The 22,997-nt window shown below is 50.6% G+C and overlaps 1 protein-coding gene across 3 annotated transcripts in view; it reads right to left on the reverse strand.

The window, feature by feature from the left end:
* The window catches only part of LOC140396390 (tetratricopeptide repeat protein 41-like), a 124,216-nt gene that overhangs the window by 16,164 nt on the left and 85,055 nt on the right, over positions 1 to 22,997 (reverse strand). For all 3 annotated transcript variants that reach the window (XM_072484969.1, XM_072484970.1, XM_072484971.1), the window contains 4 exons: positions 18,502 to 18,682; positions 17,855 to 18,002; positions 8,593 to 8,739; positions 6,165 to 6,298 (listed from right to left, as the gene is read on the reverse strand). In XM_072484969.1, the coding sequence (XP_072341070.1) occupies positions 6,165 to 6,298; positions 8,593 to 8,739; positions 17,855 to 18,002; positions 18,502 to 18,682 (610 nt within the window). The remainder of the gene's footprint in view (positions 1 to 6,164; positions 6,299 to 8,592; positions 8,740 to 17,854; positions 18,003 to 18,501; positions 18,683 to 22,997) is intronic.

Here is a 22,997-nt window from a genome sequence, read left to right on the forward strand (position 1 = left end):
GGGGGGGGGGGGCGAAGAGGGATTGTATGATTAATCCTGCGGTATGGTAACTTTTCTTTCTCCCACAGGTGGTGATGGGGGGAGGTGGGGAGGGAGAGGAGATGGGGCGTTGGCTATGGGAGGCGGGGCCGAGGGAGAGGCGCGGGCTTGGTTCCCGCGCTATGATAATTATGGCGGGAATAGAGAAGCAGGAAGGAGGGGGCGCCGCACGGGGCGAGCCGTGATCACGGGGGGAAGCCGAGGTCAGCCAGAGTTTGCTGACTTCTGGGAGCAACATGGGGGGAGTAATTACGCTAGCGGGGGGTCTAGCGGGGGGGGGGGGGGGGGGAGGGGGGAATTACTGGGTTGCTGCTGCTGGGGAAAGGGGGGAGTGGGTGCGGGAAAGGATGGGCGGGGGGGCACCGTCTGGGAGAAATACAGCCGCGTGGGAACTGGGCGAGAAGCTGGAAAAAGATGATGGCTAACCGGCAAGGGGGGGGGGTGGGAAGCCCCCCAACTCGGCTGATCACGTGGAACGTGAGGGGGCTTAACGGGCCGATAAAGAGGGCACGAGTACTCGCACACCTTAAGAAACTTAAAGCAGATGTGGTCATGTTACAGGAAACGCATCTGAAACTGATAGATCAGGTTAGGTTGCGCAAAGGATGGGTAGGGCAGGTGTTCCATTCGGGGCTGGATACGAAAAACAGGGGGGTGGCTATATTAGTGGGGAAGCGGGTAATGTTCGAGGCAAAGACTATTGTGGCGGATAACGGGGGCAGATACGTGATGGTGAGTGGCAAATTACAGGGAGAGATGGTGGTGTTGGTAAACGTGTATGCCCCGAATTGGGACGATGCCAATTTTATGAGGCGAATGCTAGGACGCATCCCAGACCTAGAGACCGGAAAGCTGATAATGGGGGGAGACTTTAACACGGTGTTGGAACCAAGGCTGGATAGGTCGAAGTCCAGGACTGGTAGGAGGCCGGCAGCAGCCAAGGTGCTTAAGGATTTTATGGAGCAGATGGGAGGGGTGGACCCGTGGAGATTCAGTAGACCTAGGAGTAAGGAGTTCTCGTTTTTCTCCTATGTCCATAAAGTCTATTCACGCATAGACTTTTTTGTGTTGGGTAGGGCATTGATCCCGAGGGTGAGGGGAACGGAATATACGGCTATAGCCATTTCGGATCATGCCCCACACTGGGTAGACTTGGAGATAGGGGAGGAAACAAGAGGGCGTCCACCCTGGAGAATGGATATGGGACTAATGGCGGATGAGGGGGTGTGCTTAAGGGTGAGGGGATGCATTGAAAAGTACTTGGAACTCAATGACAATGGGGAGGTTCAGGTGGGAGTGGTCTGGGAGGCGTTGAAGGCGGTGGTTAGGGGGGAGCTGATATCAATAAGGACACATAAAGGGAAGCAGGAGAGTAAGGAACGGGAGCGGTTGTTGCAAGAACTTTTGAGGGTGGACAGACAGTATGCGGAAGCACCGGAGGAGGGACTGTATAGGGAAAGGCAAAGGCTGCATGTGGAATTTGACTTGCTGACCACAGGCACTGCAGAGGCACAATGGAGGAAGGCGCAGGGTGTACAGTATGAATATGGAGAGAAGGCGAGCAGATTGCTGGCACACCAATTGAGGAAAAGGGGAGCAGCGAGGGAAATAGGGGGGGTGAGAGACGAAGATGGAGAGACGGAGCGGGGAGCGGAGAGAGTGAATGAAGTGTTTAAGACATTTTATAAAAAATTGTATGAAGCTCAACCCCCGGATGGGAGGGAGAGAATGATGGAGTTTTTGGATCGGCTGGAAATTCCCAAGGTGGAAGAGCAGGAAAGGATGGGATTGGGAGCACAGATCACGGTAGAAGAAGTGGTGAAAGGAATTAGGAACATGCAGACGGGAAAGGCCCCGGGACCGGACGGATTCCCAGTTGAATTTTACAGAAAATATTTGGACTTGCTCGCCCCGCTACTGACGAGGACCTTCAACGAGGCAAAGGAAAGGGGACAACTGCCCCCGACTATGTCAGAAGCAACGATATCGCTTCTTTTAAAGAAGGAAAAGGATCCGCTACAATGCGGGTCCTACAGACCAATCTCCCTCCTCAATGTAGATGCCAAGGTCTTGGCCAAAGTAATGGCAATGAGAATAGAGGAATGTGTCCCGGGGGTGGTTCATGAGGACCAAACTGGGTTTGTGAAGGGGAGACAGCTGAACACGAACATACGGAGGTTGTTAGGGGTAATGATGATGGCCCCACCAGAGGGTGAAACGGAGATAGTAGTGGCGATGGATGCCGAGAAAGCATTTGATAGAGTGGAGTGGGATTATCTGTGGGAGGTGTTGAGGAGATTTGGGTTCGGAGAGGGGTATGTTAGATGGGTGCAGCTGTTGTATAGGGCCCCAGTGGCGAGTGTGGTCACGAATGGACGGGGATCGGCATATTTTCGGCTCCATAGAGGGACAAGGCAGGGATGTCCTCTGTCCCCATTACTGTTTGCACTGGCGATTGAGCCCCTGGCGATAGCGCTGAGAGGTTCCAAGGGATGGAGGGGAATACTTAGGGGAGGAGAAGAACACCGGGTATCTTTATATGCGGATGATCTGCTACTATATGTGGCGGATCCAGCGGAGGGGATGCCAGAAATAATGCGGATACTTGGGGAGTTTGGGGATTTTTCAGGGTATAAATTGAATATGGGAAAGAGTGAGCTGTTTGTGGTGCATCCAGGGGAGCAGAGTAGAGAAATAGAAGACCTACCGTTGAGGAAGGTAACAAGAGACTTTCGTTACCTGGGGATCCAGATAGCTAAGAATTGGGGCACATTGCACAGGCTAAATTTGACGCGGTTGGTGGAACAGATGGAGGAAGATTTCAAGAGATGGGACATGGTAGCATTGTCAATGGCAGGGAGGGTGCAGGCAGTTAAGATGGTGGTCCTCCCGAGATTCCTTTTTGTGTTTCAGTGTCTCCCGGTGGTGATCACGAAGGCTTTTTTCAAAAGGATAGAAAAGAGTATTATGGGTTTTGTTTGGGCCGGGAAGACTCCGAGAGTGAGGAAGGGATTCTTACAGCGTAGTAGGGATAGGGGGGGGCTGGCACTACCGAGCCTAAGTGAGTATTATTGGGCCGCTAATATTTCAATGGTGAGTAAGTGGATGGGAGAGGAGGAAGGAGCGGCGTGGAAGAGATTAGAGAGGGCGTCCTGTAGGGGGACCAGCCTGCAGGCTATGGTGACAGCCCCATTGCCGTTCTCACCAAGGAACTATACCACGAGTCCGGTGGTGGTAGCTACACTGAAGATTTGGGGACAGTGGAGACGACATAGGGGAAAGACCGGAGCACTGGGGGGGTCCCCGATAAGAAACAACCATAGGTTTGCCCCGGGGGGAATGGATGGGGGATATGGAATGTGGCAAAGAGCAGGTATAACGCAATTGAAAGATCTATTTGTGGATGGGAAGTTTGCGAGTCTGGGAGCGCTGACCGAGAAATATGGGTTGCCCCAAGGGAATACATTCAGGTACATGCAATTGAGGGCTTTTGCGAGGCAGCAGGTGAGGGAATTCCCGCAGCTCCCGACACAAGAGGTGCAGGACAGAGTCATCTCAAAGAAATGGGTGGGGGACGGTAAGGTGTCGGATATATATAGGGAAATGAGAGACGAAGGGGAGACTATGATGGACGAACTAAAAGGGAAATGGGAAGAAGAGCTAGGGGAGGAGATTGAGGAGGGGATGTGGGCAGATGCCCTAAACAGGGTAAACTCGTCGTCCTCGTGCGCCAGGCTAAGCCTGATTCAGTTTAAGGTATTACACAGGGCACATATGACTGGAACACGGCTCAGTAAATTTTTTGGGGTGGAGGATAGGTGTGCGAGGTGCTCGAGAAGCCCAGCGAATCATACCCATATGTTTTGGTCATGCCCGGCACTACAGGGGTTTTGGATGGGGGTGACAAAGGTGCTTTCAAAAGTAGTAGGAGTCCGGGTCGAACCAAGCTGGGGGTTGGCTATATTTGGGGTTGCACAAGAGCCGGGAGTGCAGGAGGCGAAAGAGGCCGATGTTTTGGCCTTTGCGTCCCTAGTAGCCCGGCGCAGAATATTGCTAATGTGGAAAGAAGCCAAGCCCCCGGGGGTGGAGACCTGGATAAATGATATGGCGGGGTTCATAAAGTTAGAGCGGATTAAGTTCGTCCTAAGGGGGTCGGCTCAAGGGTTTACTAGGCGGTGGCAACCGTTCGTCGAATATCTTGCGGAAAGATAGATAGGGGAGAACAAAGAAGGCAGCAGCAGCGGCCCAGGACTTGGGGGGGGGGGGGGGGGGGGGGATGGGGGGGGGTGTGGCCTGAGACAAGGCAGTTGCCAATCAGGGCTAGTTTTTCTTTTTGTTATTTAATATTTATTTATTTGTTGTTGTTTTAGTTTAAATTTAAAAAAGGTCATTATTATCTGTATTGTTACAATGTTGTGTAAAGGATGCACAATGTACTGTGTTGGTTGACCAAAAATTTTCAATAAAATATTATTTAAAAAAAAAAATCATGGAGCACATATCACAGTGATGGGTGTGAAAAGTCACAAATCTAATTGCAGAGTGAAAGAGGTTGTCTAATTTACCAAGAAGGGTTTTGGAGGCTATTTTATAAATAAGGCCACCGTAATCAAAAATGGCCAGGAAAGATATCTGAACTATTGTGTATCTGGTAGAGTGAGTAAAGCAGGACTTATTACAATACAGTAAACCAAGTCTAGGCTTAATGTTAGCTTGTAACATGTCAAGGTGGGAATTAAAAGTCAAAGCATGGTCCAGCTAGACTGCAAGATAGTTAGAAGTGGAAAGCTCCTCAAATTTAAAGTTATCAAGCATTTAAAAAAATTCTATTAAACTGCATAAATTTGGTTGTAATTGAGTTCAACCGAAGGTGAAAACCAAAGAATTCCCGTTGTACATTAGCAAAACTGAGTTGCAAATTATGCAAGATAGAAAGAATGGATGGGCCTCCAGAATATAAGATTGTGTTATCTGCATACAGATGGATCAAGAGTTCCCTGTTGCTTGAACCACACTGTTTATATAAATAGAAAAAAGAAAATGGCCTAAAATAGAATATTGTGGAACACCCTTTTTAAATGTAAGAGGGCCAGAATCAAGCCAGTCTGATTTAACACACTGAATACGATTGGAAAGGTAGTTCATGAACAATGCAGGACAATCCTTAGTAAAACTAATGTCACTCAATATTTTCATAATAATAGAATGATTAACAGTATGAAATGCTTTTAGATCAATAAAATAAATGCACATGTTGGTGTTGACCGCCCTGGTGACTGCTCCCATATCAACAGGGTGAAGTTGGTGGGCCTCCAGCTCCCACCACGGGTATAAGGTATCTCCGACCAATCCTCCACGGCACCGAGAAGTGCCACCAGTGCTGTGTCGCTAAACTTCGGAGCAGTGTGCTTGGTTCTTTTAGGGGCCATTCTACTGTCTGCCGCGACAAGTCTTAGACTGCAGAAAGCTGTGTGTGCGGGTGCAGTTTAAATATGGCGCCGAAAAGTATGATCGGATGAGACAACGCTGGGGCGGACGAATCCCAGGCTGCTGTGCCATGAGATATGGCGTATTTCATGTTCATGCATATTGAACTAGCTTAAAAGTGGAATATCTGGTACGGAAACATGACACGACATGTGGGAAACGCACAACTTTTCCCAGCCCCCCAGTTGCCGTAGTAGAAAATTCTGCCCAGTGTCTGCCATATAAAGGGTTAACATGGGACTGAGTACAGTACCACCCATACAGTGATGTAAGAGAACACATGACCTGCACCTAGGGGTTGGTGTAGTGTTGGACAGAGCTGTGTGTAGAAGCAAGCATGGAGACAGCTCCTAGCTTAGACCTTCACTTACCCTCCGTATTTAGTTTCTAGTAGTCAATAAATACTTACTGCTGAACTACCTAATACTACCTTATAATACCTTATAAGACCTACCCAAATATGCTCAACACCTACAAAACTGGGTGTGTGCAAAGTTGTGTGCAATTTATGATTTGTGAATAACTCACCTTGAACCACTACTGTAAAGTGCACAGAGCGACAAGTTAAAACTATTAATGAAATTACATATGCACGTGGAAAGAAAAGTGACAATTATCTAAATATGTGGTTATCTTACCTAGTTTATAAATAGTAAGGGCTCGACTGAGATTGATCTGATCTCTAATTTGTGAAGATCTGGCCCGCTTCATATCGTCCTCTTGAATTTTGGCTACTTGTCTGTAAAACTCTTCTGCTTGACTCCAGTCTAAGCTGAAAATTAAGGAAACAACACTTACAGGATATAGAGACAATCTATTGAATAGCCAAGCTGCCCAATGAATAGCCTGACCTCATAAACTGCCAGCAGCAGAACTATGGGTGGTTGTGAAAGTCATACTCAAGGCTAATCTATGGTGGATAAGACTCAAGAGTTATACCTTAGCTTTTATTGAATTCATTTGTATTACCTTCCTAATTGGTTTTGTTTTTCCCCGCTATTTATGTTGATTGTCAGCAGCATGCATTTTCAGATCTAAACTGGCTGGTTAAAACACTGGGTCTTTAAATTCCATGGGGCTTCCATGGAGACCCGCAGTGGGAGAACCTAATAAGGGGCCATCAGCTGTTTGCACCATTTTGTTGGAGGTTTCAATGCTCTTCCACTGAAGATATATACAGAGATCAGCAAAATTACATGGCATTTCCAGGCCATTCTATTCTGCCAAATGTAACAGTCTGATGTTTATAGTTTCATATAACATACTTTGGTTCATACCTCATAGCAGGATTATTATTCATAATCTAGGTTGACATTCCAGTGCAGCAAAGATTCTATGAGAGCACAGTATTTCTTCTAAATAAGGAAATTGTCATCCTTTGTCAACATGGTAGGATGAAGAGTATGCTTCAGAATGGCTGTGTTCTTCTTGCAAATTCAGACATTCAGCCATTTATGAGAAACTGGAGCTGCGAAAATGATTCACCAGGAATTTTCTTTTAATGTTTCATTTAAATGTTGACAAAGGATGACAATTTCCTTATTTAGAAGAAATACTGTGCACTGGAATGTGTCTAGGATTCCAACCTCATCTCCAAATAATACAGAAGGTGGAACTGTGCGCCTTAATTTGTTACATTTCCCTGACAGTCAAGCTGATATCAGAGACTCACCCTGAGTACTATTCTGAGTCCTCAATTTCCATCTATACTAATATATGCTCCACTGAGTCACTATGAGCATGATCCAATGGCCATGCTGAGCCGGAAAAGCAGCAAGCAACGTGGCCGTTGAAAGCCGGGAGGCCCCACTCCTGGGATCTACCCAACTCGCCACGTTTCACGAGATGCAAAGCAATCTGCCGAGGCGTTGCGATGTGAATCCCGCCCACAATGAGTGGGATCACCTTTTGGCAAAACTGCATATTAGAGCGAGGCAGTAAACCTCACTCTAATGCGCAGATTCCCGATATCCCTGAGTCTTTGGGATTCAATCCCTTTGCCTCGGAGACCTTGGGCGAGTGCCGTTCAGCACTGGTCCCCACAAATGTGGACTAGACGGGCAGCATGGTAGCACAAGTGGATAGCACTGTGGCTTCACAGCGCCAGGGTCCCAGGTTCGAATCCCCGCTGGGTCACTGTCTGTGCAGAGTCTGCACGTCCTCCCTGTGTCTGCGTGGGTTTCCTCCAGGTGCTCCCGTTTCTCCCACAGTCCAAAGATGTGCAGGTTAAGTGGATTGGCCATGCTAAATTGCCCTTAGTGTCCAAAAGGGTTAGGCAGGGTTGTTGGGTTGCGGGGATGGGGTGGATCGGTGCAGACTCGATGGGCCTAGTGGCCTCCTTCTGCACTGTGTGTTCTATGTTCTATATAGAAGGAAGGGCACTCGTGGGGGTCTCCCAAGGGTTCGGATGCCCCCAGCTGCATGCCTTTTGGGTAGGGTGGTGCCCCAGAGCTGCTGGCACCACTTGTGTGATAGTCTGTCACCCTGGCAGCCAAGGTGCCCAAGTGGCACTACCAAGGTGCCAGGTTGGCACTGCCAAGGTGCCAAGCTGGCATTTTTTGCACACGCACGATCGGGCTAGGGTTGCCTGGCGTGGGTGTTGGGTGGTGCTGGGGGAGATGGTGGAGTACCTTCCATACTGCATTCAGGCTAGGGGGGTGAGGTTGGTGATTGTTACGGGGACCTCGAAGATCTGGATGCCATTTAAAAGTGGCGTCACAATCTCTCATTACAATGGGGAATTCTGACAGACAGAACTCACTGTACAAAATGGGGCTATATGTGGCTTCGGCCGCAAGTTTCCCGTTCAGGGCCCTTATTCAACACGAGTCGTGTTGAATAGCCATGTGTTTCTCGGCACTGTGAGCGCTGGGAAACACGCGGCTAAACGTGCTCGCTAGGGTACTATGTTCCCTTTTGGGAGAATGACACCTGTGCGACTACAGTAATGTACTTGTGCTACACAGTCATTGCAGTACTGCACTAAAATTGGTATCAAGTCAGATTTTCACCATAAAATATTTCAGTTTTACTTTTTTAGGGAGGGAGAAATATTATACCATTTACCTCGTGTATTCAGGATAGCACAGCAGATCTGCCAGGGGTTCCAGCACTTCAGCAACAATGGGATGCTGTTTACCATACCATTTTTGTCTGATATCTAAAGCCTGTTGAAAATATTGTTCGGCTTCAGGAAGTTTACCTACATGGATTCTAAAAAGAAAGAAATTTAAATTTTAATCATACATCTTTTTAAAAAAATATATATTTTATGAAAGTTTTCAAACAGAATTTTTCCACTTTACAAATCAACATAAAAATAGCACAATAACTGATAAATATCATTATTTAAATAAAATAGTGAACTAACAAAGTAACAAAAAAAAGTGCCCCCCTTCCAGAATATCGGCCTCTTTCGCCTCCTGCACTCCAGGCTCTTCCGCTGCCCCAAATATAGCTAACCCCCAGCCTGGCTTGACCCGGACCTTCACCACCTTTGAGATCACCTTTGCCACTCCCCTCCAGTACTCGTCCAGTGCCGGACACGACCAGAACATGTGTGTGTGGTTCGCCGGACTTCCCAAGCACCTCCCGCACCTGTCCTCCACTCCGAGGAACCTGCTCAGTCTTGCTCCCGTCAGATGTGCTCTGTGTAGAACCTTAAATTGTATCAGGCTAAGCCTGGCACACGAGGACGAGGAATTTACCCTACTTAGGGCATCAGCCCACAGCCCCTCCTCAGTCTCCTCCACCCGGTTCTTCTTCCCATTTTCCCTTCAGCTCCTCTACCAGCGCCTCCCCCTCGTCTCTCATCTCCTGATATATTTCGGACACTTTGCCCTCCCCGACCCATACCCTGGAAATCACTCTATCTTGGATCCCCTGTGTCGGGAGCAGCGGAAATTCCCTCACCTGTTGCCTCGTAAATGCCCTCACTTGCATGTATCTAAAATTATTCCCCGGGGGCAGCTCATACTTTTCCTCCAGCGCTCCCAGGCTTGTGAACGTCCTGTCAATAAACAAATCTCTCAATCTCCTATTTCCTGCCCGATGCCAGCTCTGGAACCCTCCGTCCATCCTTCCTGGGACAAACCTATGGTTGTTCCTGATCGGGGACCACACCGAGGCACCCATCACCCCCCTGTGTCGCCTCCACTGCCCCCAGATCCTTAAGGTTGCCACCACCACTGGGTTTGTGGTATACCTTTTCGGGGGGAGCGGCAGCGGCGCCGTCACCAGCGCCTTTAGGCTCGTTCCCTTACAGGACGCCATCTCCAGCCTCTTCCACGCCGCCCCCTCTCCCTCCCTCATCCACTTACAAACCATCGCCACATTGGCGGCCCAGTAGTAGTCGTCCAGGTTCGGCAACGCCAGTCCCCCTCTGTCCCTGCTACGCTGCAGGAACCCCCTCCTTACCCTCGGGGTCTTCCCTGCCCACACGAAACTCATAACGCTCCTGACTATTTTCTTGAAAGAGGCCTTCGTGATCAGAATGGGGAGACATTGAAACACGAAAAGAAACCTTGGGAGAACCATCATTTTTACCGCCTGCACTCTGCCCGCCAGTGAGAGCGGCAGCATATCCCACCTCTTGAAATCCTCCTCCATCTGCTCCACCAGCCGCGTCAGATTGAGTTTGTGTAGAGTTCCCCAGCTCCTGGCTACCTGAATCCCCAAATATCGGAAGCTCCTTTCCACTCTCCTTAACGGCAGGGCGTCTATTCCTCTTCCCTGGTCCCCAGGGTGTATTATGAAAAGCTCACTCTTCCCCATATTTAGCCTATATCCCGAAAAATCTCCAAACTCCCTCAATATCTGCCTAACCTCTGTCATCCCCTCTACAGGATCCGCCACATATAGCAATAGGTCATCTGCGTAGAGTTACACTCGATGTTCCTCTCCCCCTCTAACCACCCCCCTCCATTTCTTAGAGTCTCTCAACGCTATGGCCAGTGGTTCAATTGCCAACGCGAACAGTAATGGGGGCAGAGGGCACCCCTGCCTTGTTCCCCTATGTAACCGAAAATACTCCTATCTTTGCCGTTTTGTGACTACACTTGCCACTGGGGCCCCATATAGGAGTCTGACCCAACTGACAAACCCCTCCCCGAACCCAAACCTCCTCAACACCTCCCATAGATACTCCCACTCTACTCTATCGAATGCCTTCTCTGCATCCATCGCCACCACTATCTCTGCCTCCCCCTCCGCTGGGGGCATCATTATCACCCCCAACAGCCGTTGCACGTTGACATTCAGTTGTCTCCCCTTTCCAAATCTTGTCTGGTCTTCATGCACCACCCCCGGGACACAATCCTCGATCCTCGTCGCCAGCACTTTTGCCAGCAGCTTGGCGTCTACATTCAGGAGTGAGATAGGCCTAAATGACCCGCATTGCAGCGGATCTTTATCCCGTTTCAGGATTAGTGATATCGTCGCCTCCGACATTGTGGGGGGTAGAGTCCCCCCTTATCTGGCCTCGTTAAAGGTTCTCGCCAGCAGCGGGGCCGACAAGTCCGCATATTTCCTGTAAAATTCCACCGGGAACCCGTCTGGTCCCAGGGCCTTCCCTGCCTGCATGTTCCCCAGCCCTTTAGTTACCTCATCCACCTCAATTGGCTCCCCCAGACCTGCCACCTCCTGCTCCTCCACCCTCGGGAACCTTAATTGGTTCAGAAACTGTTGCATTCCCTCTTTTCCCTCCGGGGGTTGGGACCTATATAGCCTCTCATAAAAGGTCCTAAACACCTAATTTATCTTCCCTGCTCTCCGCTCCGTAGTTCCGTTTCATCCCTAACTCCCCCAATTTCCCTCGCCACTATCCTCTTGCGAAGTTGGTGGGCCAGCAGCCGGCTCGCCTTTTCCCCATATTCGTATCTCATCCCCTGTGCCTTCCTCCACTGTGCCTCTGCCTTTTGTGTGGTCAGCAGGTCAAACTCCGTCTGAAGTCTTCGCCTCTCTCTATATAGTCCTTCGTCCGGGGTCTCCGCATATCTTTTATCCACCCTCAAAATCTCCCCCACTAATCTCTCCCTTTCTTTGCCCTCTTGTTTCTCCTTGTAAGCCCTAATGGAGATCAACTCTCCCCTAACCACCGCCTTCAGCGCTTCCCATACTACCCCACCTGGATCTCACCATCATCATTGGCCTCCAGGTACCTCTCAATACATCCCCGCACCCTCCCACAGACCTACTCATCCGCCAATAGTCCCACATCCAGTCGCCAGACATCCAGCTGCTCCCTCTCCTCTCCTAATTCCAGATCCACCCAGTGCGGGGCATGGTCTGAAACGGCTATGGCCGAGTACTCCATTCCTGCCACCTTCGAGATCAGTGCCCTGCTCAAAACAAAGAAATCTATTCGGGAGTATACCTTGTGGACATGAGAGAAAAAGGAGAACTTTTTGGCCAACGGCCTAGCAAATCTCCATGGATCCACTCCCCCCATTTGCTCCATGAACCCCCGAAGCACCTTGGCTGCTGCTGGCCTTCTTCCGGTCCTGGATCCAGACCGGTCTAGCCCTGGATCCAGCACAGTATTGAAATCCCCCCCCCCCCATTACCAGGCTTCCCACCTCCAGGTCCGGGATACGTCCCAGCATCCGCTTCATAAATCCCGCGTCATCCCAGTTCGGGGCATATACATTTACCAGCACGACCTCCTTTCCCTGCAATCTACCACTCACCATCACGTATCTACCCCCGTTATCCACCATTATATTCCTGGCCTCGAACGACACCCGTTTCCCCACCAATATCGCCACCACCCTATTTTTTGCGTCCAACCCTGATTGGAACACCTGTCCCACCCATCCTTTCCTTAACCTAACCTGATCCGCCACCTACAGATGCGTCTCCTGAAGCATGACCACATCTGCCTTCAGTCTCTTTAAGTGCGCGAACACTCGGGCCCTCTTAATCGGCCCATTCAGGCCTCTCACATTCCACGTGATCAGCCGGATAGGGGGGCCACCCCCCCCCCCCCCCCCCCCGACTAGCCATCCCCTGTTCTAGGCCAGCCCCCCCATCCGGGTCCCGCGCATCCACCCGTCCCCAAGGCGGCGCCTTCCCGTCCCGACCACCTCTTCTCTTGCCAGCTCCCTCTCGCTCTCAGCAGCAGCAACCCAGTTGATCCCCCCCGCCCCCCCCGCTAGAGCCCCATCTAGCATGGTTACTCCCCCATGATGCTTCTGAAAGTCAGCTAACTCTAACTGACCCCGGATTCCTCCGTTCTCTCCTTGACCCCCCTGTGCGTGGAACTCTCTTCCTTCCTGCGCCTATCTTCCCGCCATCATCTCCATAGCGCGGGAAAAATCCCGCGCATTCCTGGATCGGCCCCGCCCCCTATGGCGCAGCTCCCCCATTCCCCATCCCCCCTCTCAGTCCCTTTTTCCACCGGCGCCCACAATTCTCCGTGTCCCCCCATCAAGAGGAGAAAAATTCCCCGTCTATCGTCTCGATACTATAAACCTCCCATTCCCCAATTTACACTTCTGTACATCAACCTCGTTGTCTCCCCCCCAACATCAGTCCCTCAGTTCTAGCCCAGTTTCTCTTCTTGGATGAAGGTCCATGCCTCATCTGCCATTTTGAAGTAGTAGTGCTTGCCCTGGTGCGTGACCCACAATCGCGCCGGCTGCAGCATCCCAAATTTTATTTTCTTCCTGTGGAGCACCGCCTTGTCCCGATTAAAGCTCGCCCTCCTTCTCGCCACCTCCGCGCTCCAGTCCTGATACACTCGTATCACCGCATTCTTCCACCTGCTACTCAGTACCTTCTTGGCCCAGCTCAAGACAGCCTCTCTGTCCGTGAAGCAGTGAAATCTCACCACTATCGCCTTTGGTAGTTCTCCAGCCTTTGGGCTTCTCACAAGGACCCGGTGAGCCCCTTCCACCTCCAGGGGGCCCGAGGGGGCCTCAGCTCCCATTTGTGTATGGAGCATCGTGCTCACATAAGCCCCAACGTCAGCTCCCTCCATTCCTTCGGGGAGACCTAGAATCCGAAGGTTCTTCCTCCTCGAGCTGTTCTCCAGGACTTCGAGCCTTTCGATACACCTCTTATGTAGCGCCTCATGCGTCTCCATTTTTACCACAAGGCCCTGTATCTCATCCTCGTTTTCAGCTGCCTTTGCCTTCACCCCACCGCCTTTGGTCTATCGCCTGGGCCTTTTGTGTTTCTTTTAGCCCATCGATTGCCAATAACATCGGCGCCAGCACCTCCTTCTTTAGTTCCTCCACACACCGTCGGAGGAATTCCTGCTGGTCCAGGCCCCATGTCGTCTGGGCTCCATCCGCCGCCATCTTGCTTCTTCCTTCTCTTCTCTGCCGCTGCTCCAGAGGATCCTTCACGATCTGGCCACTGCCACTGGTCCTTTCCATACACACCCGGGGGGACACCTTCCTTTGTCACCCCACACTGGGTTTGGTCTGAAAAAATTTCCATTGGGGCTCCCGTAAAGAGCCCAAAAGTCCGTTCAAACGGGAGCTGCGACTTACAGGTGCGGCTATGCAGAGCTAGGTCGCATATTCCGTAGCTCCCGCTTGGAACGGACCTTTGGGCAGTTTTACAGGGCCCCCACGGCATTTGTTTGACATTTCCCGGTGTGGCAAGAAGACTGCAACATTCCCCTGACAGTGTCCCCCAGGAATGTTATGTCTTTTGGCTACCAGACCCGGCAGAAACAGTAAAAGATTTGGCTGCAATAGGATAAACAGGGCCTCTTCCAGCATGCATGCGGGGGAAGGGCAAGCTTAAAGCTGCAAACTGACCTGTGGGCCTGTATCAAAGGTGAATTCTAGCAGCAGAGGGAACAACTGTGAAAAGACCTCACCAAGGCCACTGAAGAAGCGGGGACGAGGCCTCCGGTGGCAGCCATGGAGGAGTAGGTCACGCATTCGGCAGCTCCCGTCTGGAACGGACTCTTAGACCTTTTTCAGGAGTTTCCACAGACATTTTGGGGCAGATTGGTGAAGCGAACACTGCCAAAAGGATTCCCTCTCGAGACTTCCGGTTGCGGCTATGCGGAGCTAAGTCGCACATTCGGTGGCTCCTGCAAAAACGGACTTTTGGGCTCTTTTCAGGGCCCCCAAGGGCACTTTTTCGACGTTTCCCGATGTGGGAAGGAGTTAATAATAGCTCCCTGTCAGTATATGGCTTTAACTAGGAGCGGGGTGACAAAAAAGGTGCTGGTGGACCAGAAGAAGGGAGGGAAGAAGGACAAAATGGCGACGGGCGCAGACCAGGCAGCGTGGAGGCAGTGGGCGGAGGAGCAACAGGAGGGTATCCAGCGCTGCCTCAGAGAGATTAAAAGGACCTGCTAGAGCCGATGAAGGCTTCTATTGATAAGCTGCTGGAGACACAGACAGCCCAGGGGGTGGCGATCCGAGAGGCTCAACAAAAGATCTCTGAAAATGAGGACGAGATCTTAGTCCTGAAGGTAAAGGTGGAGGCACACGAGGCGCTCCACAAGAAATGGCAAGAGCGGTTCGAGGAGATGGAGAATCGATCGAGGCGGAAGAATCTGCGGATTCCTGGCCTCCCGGAGGGGCTGGAGGGGCCGGACGTGGGGGCCTATGTGGTCACCATGTTAAACTCGCTGATGGGAGCAGGGTCCTTCCAGGGGCCCCTGGAGCTAGAAGGGGCCCATAGAGTGTTGGCGAGGAGGCCCAAGGCTAACGTGCCTCCGCGGGCGGTGCTGGTGCGGTTCCATCGGTTCGTCGATCCGGAGTGTGTGCTCAGGTGGGCCAAGAAGGAGAGGAGCAGCAGGTGGGAGAACGTGGAGGTTCGGATATATCAGGACTGGAGTGCGGAGGTGGCAAAGAGGAGGGCCAGGTACAATCGAACGAAGGCGGTGCTGCACAGGAAGGAGGCGAGGTTTGGCATCTTGCAGCCAGCGCGACTGTGGGTTACCTACAAGGACCGGCACCATTATTTTGAGTCTCCGGAGGAGGCGTGGGCCTTTGTTCAGGCCGAGAATCTGGACACAGGCTGAGGGTCGGGATGGGCGATTGGGGACTGCGGTGGATATGTTATGCCTATTTTTGGTTCGGGGGGGGGGCCTTTGCATTGTTTTGGGTTTCTTTTTCTCTGTTTTCTCTTTCGGGTTGGGGAGGGTGGATGGGGCGGGTTGGGCACTGTTTTGATTGGTGGCGGGGCCTGGTAGGTGGAGAGCGCGGGATTTTTTCCCGCGCCGGAGACTGGGGGGGGCGGGGAAGCGAGGATTGTTTCCCGCGCTTAGAACGGAGGGGGAGAGCCTGTGAATGGGGAGCGGGAGAGGAGGGTGTGCCACACAATGGGAGGAGTCGAAGGGGAGGCGGGAGTGGCCGGGGTCAGCAGGAGTCAGTGACTTGCGGAAGTGCAATGGGGGGAGTAAACCAGCTAGCACCGCATGCAGGATTGAAGAACCACATCTAATGCTGACATAGTCACTGCCATTGGAGCCTGCTTTGATTGCCAAAACCATGGTAGCACGGTAACACAGTGGTTAGCACCGTGGCTTCACAACTCCAGGGTCCCAGGTTCGATTCCCAGCTGGGTCACTGTCTGTGCGGAGTCTGCACATTCTCCCCTTGTCTGCGTGGGTTTCCTCCGGGTGCTCCAGTTTCCTCCCACAAGTCCAGAAAGACGTGCTGTTAGGTAATTTGGACATTCTGAATTCTCCCTCTGTGTATCCAAACAGGCACCAGACTGTGGTGACTAGGGGCTTTTCACAGTAACTTCATTGCAATGTGAGCATACTTGTGACAATAAAGATCATTATGATTATTACTATTAAAATGGCTTCTTCCTCACCTCACTAACATAGAATTTACAGTGCAGAAGGAGGCCATTCGGCCCATCGAGTCTGCACCGGCTCTTGGAAAGAGCACCCTACCCAAGGTCAACACCTCCACCCTATCCCCATAACCCAGTAACCCCACCCAACACTAAGGGCAATTTTGGACACTAAGGGCAATTTATCATGGCCAATCCACCTAACCTGCACATCTTTGGACTGTGAGAGGAAACCGGAGCACCCGGAGGAAACCCACGCACACACGGGGAGGATATGCAGACTCCGCACAGACAGTGACCCAAGCCGGAATCGAACCTGGGACCCTGGAGCTGTGAAGCAATTGTGCTATCCACAATGCTACCGTGCTGCCCTCAGATCTCGCAGCAGGACCTTTAGATAAGAGTTAGAGTCTTGTAATCAGTGAAGCCTCAGGAACTGATGTACAGCGCAGCCATTCTGTCTCCTGCCAGGTCCATTTAACTAGAGATTCTTCCTTTGACAGATATACACTTCATCACACACACCCTCTGTCAAAATAGCCGTGGCAAAGCCCGCTTCAATTAAAAACCACAACACTCATTAAGATGAGCAAAATGTTTATCTTCGAAAGGATCATAACTATGTGGAATTTCCTTCCCCAGAAAGCAGTGGAGGCTGGGTTATTGAATTTCTTCAAGGCAAAGTTAGACAGATTTTTGATAGACAAGGAAGTGAAGCGTTATGGTGTGCTGATAGGAAAGAGCAGTTGAGACCATAACCAGAAGAGCCATGGATGGTGGAGCCAGTACTGGCCCTGACCTACCTTAAAGACTCTAGGGATCAGCTTGAGTTCAGTCACTGGGCATAAATGGGCTGCAGCCAGGATTGTTCATGATGCAGTTCACTCTGGGATGAGGTGGCAGACGGATTCTGCTGCAGAGGCCTCAGATGAAGACCTTGATGGGGTGCCATGCAGAAGAACATTGATTGGTGTGCACTCAAAGATGTTGGATGCATTGGGAGGCATGCTGGACAGCTTCCTGCCACCGTCATGAAGCACAGAGGCTCCCACTGACAAGGGGCATCACATCAAGCTTGTCATTTCGCAGTCTCTATCCTTCCTGTGAGGATACAACAACTTTCCCGATCAAAACCAGGAATCCTCCAAAAGCACTCCAGAGTACTTTCACGCACTTTGCAAAAGCAAAGATTCTTCAAAATTACTGTACTTACAACTTGGCTACCTGGCTTTTTTACATAAGCAAATTCATTGAATGAACCTGCATGGTCTAAATAGGCGTCATGTAGCCAGTAAGGGTATGAGATGTCATGATAGCATGGGTTCAGTTGCTTCTGGCACTCAGAGGGTCATCTGCACTGCTGCCCTTCACAAGGTGGTGTGTCATATGGGCTGGGTTGGAAGCAAGTGGTGACGCAGTGTGCACCCCAGGTGGACAATCGCCTTGGAAGCGCCATCTCTGGCATTGGTACAGATCCAAATTTCATGCCTGAATCCTTTGATGGAAAATACAACTGAATGAAAGACAGACAAAAATAACCAATAAACAAACTCACTTTTGGAAACCTTCAAGAATTTTTAAATTTGCTTCTGCACATGGATCACAGATCTTTTTAGTTGCTCTCCTGGCCTTGTGCAGGAAGTCACCAATCTCAGTTGATCCTCCTCGCATAATTAAATTAGCCAATTTAAACAACAACTGTGCTGTAAAGACAAATTAGGAATGAATTTGGTTTGTTCATTAACCAACACATTTAAAAAAATGTAAAATGCAGCACAATGATACCAATTTATTGCTACAAATAAAGTAAACCAGTATATGCTTTGCGTGAATCCTGATGCTATTTAGCAGCACAGAGACTCAGTAATGTTGTTCAATCCCATGTAGTACATAAGACTTCCATTAATGTCCAGTTGCATTTAGGGGGAAACTGAATAAATCTCCATTCATATGCCTCAAAATGAAACCTAAGATGTAATACATTACCAAAGACCACTCAGAACAAATATATATTCCCTGCGTGAAATTAAAATCAGACTGGTGAGAGACTTGTTGCATGAATTAGGAAACCCTGATGTAAATTGGCTTATTGTGGTTTATAGTATTAACAGAATTTTCAAACGCATTACACCCTTATTAATGTTATCAGGTATCTGGTGCAAAATACATTTTCCAAGTGATACAGAATATTACTTGCATTACCTGTGGACTTTATTATATCCAGATTTTTCCTGATAACTTTTGGTGCGTAATCGATACTGTGCAAAGCCTTTCGAAAATGCTTTTCTGCGTCCTGTAAGTTGCCCACACTGACACATTGCTTTCCAATGCTGTGCTGCACTTTAAAATAAATTTCTGTATCCTTCAGGCTCAGAGGGCATGACTAAAATTAATAAAGCACATGTTCCAGATTTAGATGCTATTAGACTTTCCAAAAAGACAAGAATGATATGTAAATACTTTGGGCTGGATTCTCCGAGCCTCCGTGCCAAAATTGCGTTCGGCGTGCAGCGCGGAGAATGTTCGCCAAACCGGAAATTCGGACCGGCGCCGCTCCCACGATTCTTCGGTTCCCGGAGAATCGCTCGAACGCGAACTACGCGGCGTGGTTAGGGAGCCATTGGCAGAGGTCCCCCACCCCACAATTCTCCTCTGGGGCTCGAATCAGCTTCCTCTCTGTCCCAAGGTCAACCCCTAGGCCCAATGGGCACCGTAGGAGGAGGGGGCACTGGATGCCAATCCGGACCCGCCACATGGAGTGGCTCCTCTGAGTTCCACCCCTTAGATGAGGCCATGTCTCATAGTCAGCACCCGGAACAAGGCTCCACGGCTGTGCGACCCCAGAGACTCAGAGGACGCCTGCCGGGGCATTGAAGACCACGGGTCGAGGTAAGCATCTGATGTGCATCTTGGGGAGACACCTAGATGTATTGGTAGATCTAGGAGGGCCAAGCACATCGAGGATTACTGAAGGCACCGGGGAGGGTTAGTTAGGTGGTATAGGGGTTGGGGGGGAGGGGGGGGGGGGAATGGCACCATCGGGAGAGTGGGGAATTGTAAAACACCTTAAACATCCTTGACCACAACCAGTATGATGCTTCTATCACTTTCTTCCGCAATGCAGGCCAACCTCCAAACCCTTGACCCATCTCTCCATGCTTCCCCCGCCGCCACTCCCCCTATCCCCGGGCACACCACGTGCAGGCGATGGGTGTGAACGAGCACTCAGTAGACAGGCAGGCATCAGACTATGGCATAGATTGAGGAGCACTGGCGCTCAGCTCTGAGCGGGTTTTCCCTCGACAGTGACTCGCTGACGGTTCTGACACAGCCTCAGCATCCTGGAGTGCTGTTACACAGACCTGGGAGGGTGGGGGTTGGGAGTGGGGGATGGTTACGGTATCGACGACTGACCAGACCATGTCCTATATAATCGAGCAAGTATGAGGGGCTCCCCAGCCCTCTGTGTTTTCCAGATTCTTGCCGCTGCCACCTGTCCTGCAGCCTGCGGCTGGTCCTACAGTTCCTCCATAGGATCATCCTCCAGCCCATGCTGGTCCGGCGCTGTGTCATCACCCTCATCCTCCTCCTCTTCCTCGGACGTGGCCACATGTTCCTCATCACCAACTCCATCCCGTTGCTCCGCTGCTATGCGAGGTTGTGGAGGACACAGCAGACCACCAGAAAGCGGGCGACGCTCTGGGGGTGTACCGGAGTACACCACCAGAATGGTCGAGGCACCGGAACCACATCTTGAGTGGCGCCCTTCGCCAGGTCCTCAGTGGGTACCCCGTTTCCCCCAAGAGCCACCCATCCTGGGGTGATCCTCAAAGAGGCTGGGGATGACCCAGGATGTAGCTGTCGTGGACACTCCTCGGGAAGCGTGCACACACATGCATGATCTTCATCTGGTGATCGCACGTGAGCTGTATGTTCAGGGAGTGGAACCCCTTTCTGTTAACGTAGGGCACTCCCAAATGGCCCGGTAAGTGCAAGGCAACATGCGTGCCATCCACTAACTCCTGAACCTGTGCCATCCCAGCAATGGTGAAGGGGCTGGTTTAGCACAGTGAACTAAGTAGCTGGCTTGTAATGCAAAACAAGACCAGCAGCGTGGGTTCAATTCCCATACCAGCCTCCCCGATCAGGCACCGGAATGTGGCGACTAGAGGCTTTTCACAGTAACTTCATTGAAGCCTACTTGTGACAATAAGCGATTATTATTATTATTACTATTATTATAAACCTCCTGCCCTGCTCCTGATGGGCTTGGCCAAAGTCGATGTAGTTTTCCATCCAGGCAAACAGGGCATCCATGATCTGTCGGACGCAGCTGTGGGTTATGGCCTGCGAGATGCCACATAGGTCCCCGCTAGAGACCTGGAAGGATCCATAGGAGTAAAAGTTCAGAGCTGTGGTGACCTTGACAGCCACAGAGAGCAGGTGTCCTCCTTCTCTACATGGTGCCAAGTCTGCAAGGACATGGCACAGGTGCCGCACCATCTCCTTGTTGAGGCGGAGCCTCCTGCGACATGCGCTGTTCCTCATCTGTTCCATTCCCTATTAGCAATAGCCTTCAGCCACATGGCCAGATGCCTCAGCAGTCAGGGGAGGCCATGTGTGGTCGAATGGGCAGACGGGCAGGGACATGAGTTGCCCCCGGAACGGATACACACGATGCAGAGGTTGGTATGGTGGTGCCACACACAGTTGCCCCCACAGCACCTCCCACCACCCTCCCATTGTTGCTAACTTTTGCCTTAGTTTAATTGCTCTGTTTTATCACCTTTGCTCGAGTCGCCAGGTATCTTTCTGATACCGCCACGTGGTTCAAGTCCGAGTAATGATCAATAATCCAATACACCTTTTAGTAAGAGTTAAATCAAAGCACATTTATTATACACAGTAATCACTACTCATGCATAAATTCTACGTCTAAGCTACTTCCTACAATAACAGGCCAATACTTAACTTGGAACTGGCCCACCAGGTCAGGGAAACAAATGGCCTTTCGTTCGGGTTCTGTGCCTGCGGGATTCGAAGTTGGTACAGATAGGTACAGGAGCACCTATCTCGTAGCGAGCGTTGAAGTAAGACTCACTAGATAGCTGCGGTGGCTGGACCGGTCACTGTCAAGGGTTGGTTCGCGTGCTGCGTGACCTGGTCAAGAACAGAAGCAGAGGGCTGATTTGAACTTGGCCTCTATTCTTATAGTCCCTAGGGGCTTCCCACCTTTCGGGGCAGATCCTGTACCTGGTTCCAAGTGATTGGACTTTGTCCCAATCACTTGGTTTGATTTTCTCCAATGCTGGAGCGATTCCTTGATCGATGGGCGATCTTGAGGTGGTCGTTCACCTCCCTTTGTGTAGGCTTCTGCTGGCGCTGACGAGTCTGGGTTGGCTTTATGTATCTAAATGTTGCTCATTATTCCTGGGGAATGCTCATTAATATGCAGATGGCTGGTGTTTTGTTGTGCTGATGGTTACTGGTATCGATCTTGTCTGGCCTTCCCAGAGGTGAATACACAGTCAACCTGCAGCTGCTCGTTTGTGTCCTGTTGGCTGATTTTCCCATCAGCCTTTGCCGTTCGCCATTTTAAATCGGGAGTGAGCCATTCTAAATCGGGAGTTAGCCATTTTAACTGGCTACATCCCCTCCTTGTGATCCTCACGCGAAGGATCACATAACTATGTTGCTTTCCATTCCCTGACCTGGGGGGGACACTTCCTTCATGGCCTCTGCATTGACCATAGCTATGCACAAACATTTTTTGAACTAACAATTCTAAGGGCGCTATGTGAGACAGGGACATGCATTGCAGAACAATAAACTGGGAACCTCTAACTATTCTTAATACACTACACTCACTTAAACATTTCATTAGCCTACCTTCCTCAATCATACAACAAAATCATAGCATTTCATAACAGTCTTCCCTGGCTTGGCAGTCAAGCTCAGGATCATACAATTTGCTCATGAAAAGCTCTTTACATTTCTTTATTTACAATAAACGCAAATGAATGTACTTTATTACAGATCGCGGGGTCGGGGGTCTGGTCGTAACCGAACATAGGGGATCTGATCCTATATACCGGGGTTCGAGAGCAGTAGGCTCTCCTTCTCCATTTCCGTAGACGCATAGTCTGCACAATGCAGCAGAGTATCGCTAATGCTAGTAATGTTTTGATTACATAGGACAGAGAGTACCAGGTTATAAACCTGGCACACCAAGATGCTGTAGTGTCGCTGGTGACTGGGCTCTGGCTCCACGGGGAAGTGAAACATTTACGACTGGGGGGCTTGAAGTTGTGGGGTTCGCGTTCACGCGACCCGAGCGTAGTTGACCAGAGGGGGGGGGGGTTACCAGGCAGGGTGGGTCCCAAACCGTTTCTCCACTGCCTGAGCAACCGACAAGAACTGGCAAAAAATGTAGTCATCGTGGTGGGGCTGCCGTAGTGGTTCTATCCTTCGAACCAGAAGGGCAGTTACGAACGGGCGTCTGGTACGGTAACCAGTCTCTGCATACAAGCTCTCAGAGGTTTCTGCTGAACTAGTGTCTGGCAATGGTGAGTCTCTGTAGGCAAGTCCTCAGAGGTTTCGGCCGAATAGGCGTGGGGCAGTGAGAAAAAATTCTCCTGTCGGACATACAACATTTAACAAACGTACAAACAACATAAAACATTCTGCAAGTTCCATCA

Source organism: Scyliorhinus torazame, chromosome 19, assembly GCF_047496885.1.
Source record: "Scyliorhinus torazame isolate Kashiwa2021f chromosome 19, sScyTor2.1, whole genome shotgun sequence".
Classification (NCBI taxonomy): Eukaryota; Metazoa; Chordata; class Chondrichthyes; order Carcharhiniformes; family Scyliorhinidae; genus Scyliorhinus; species Scyliorhinus torazame.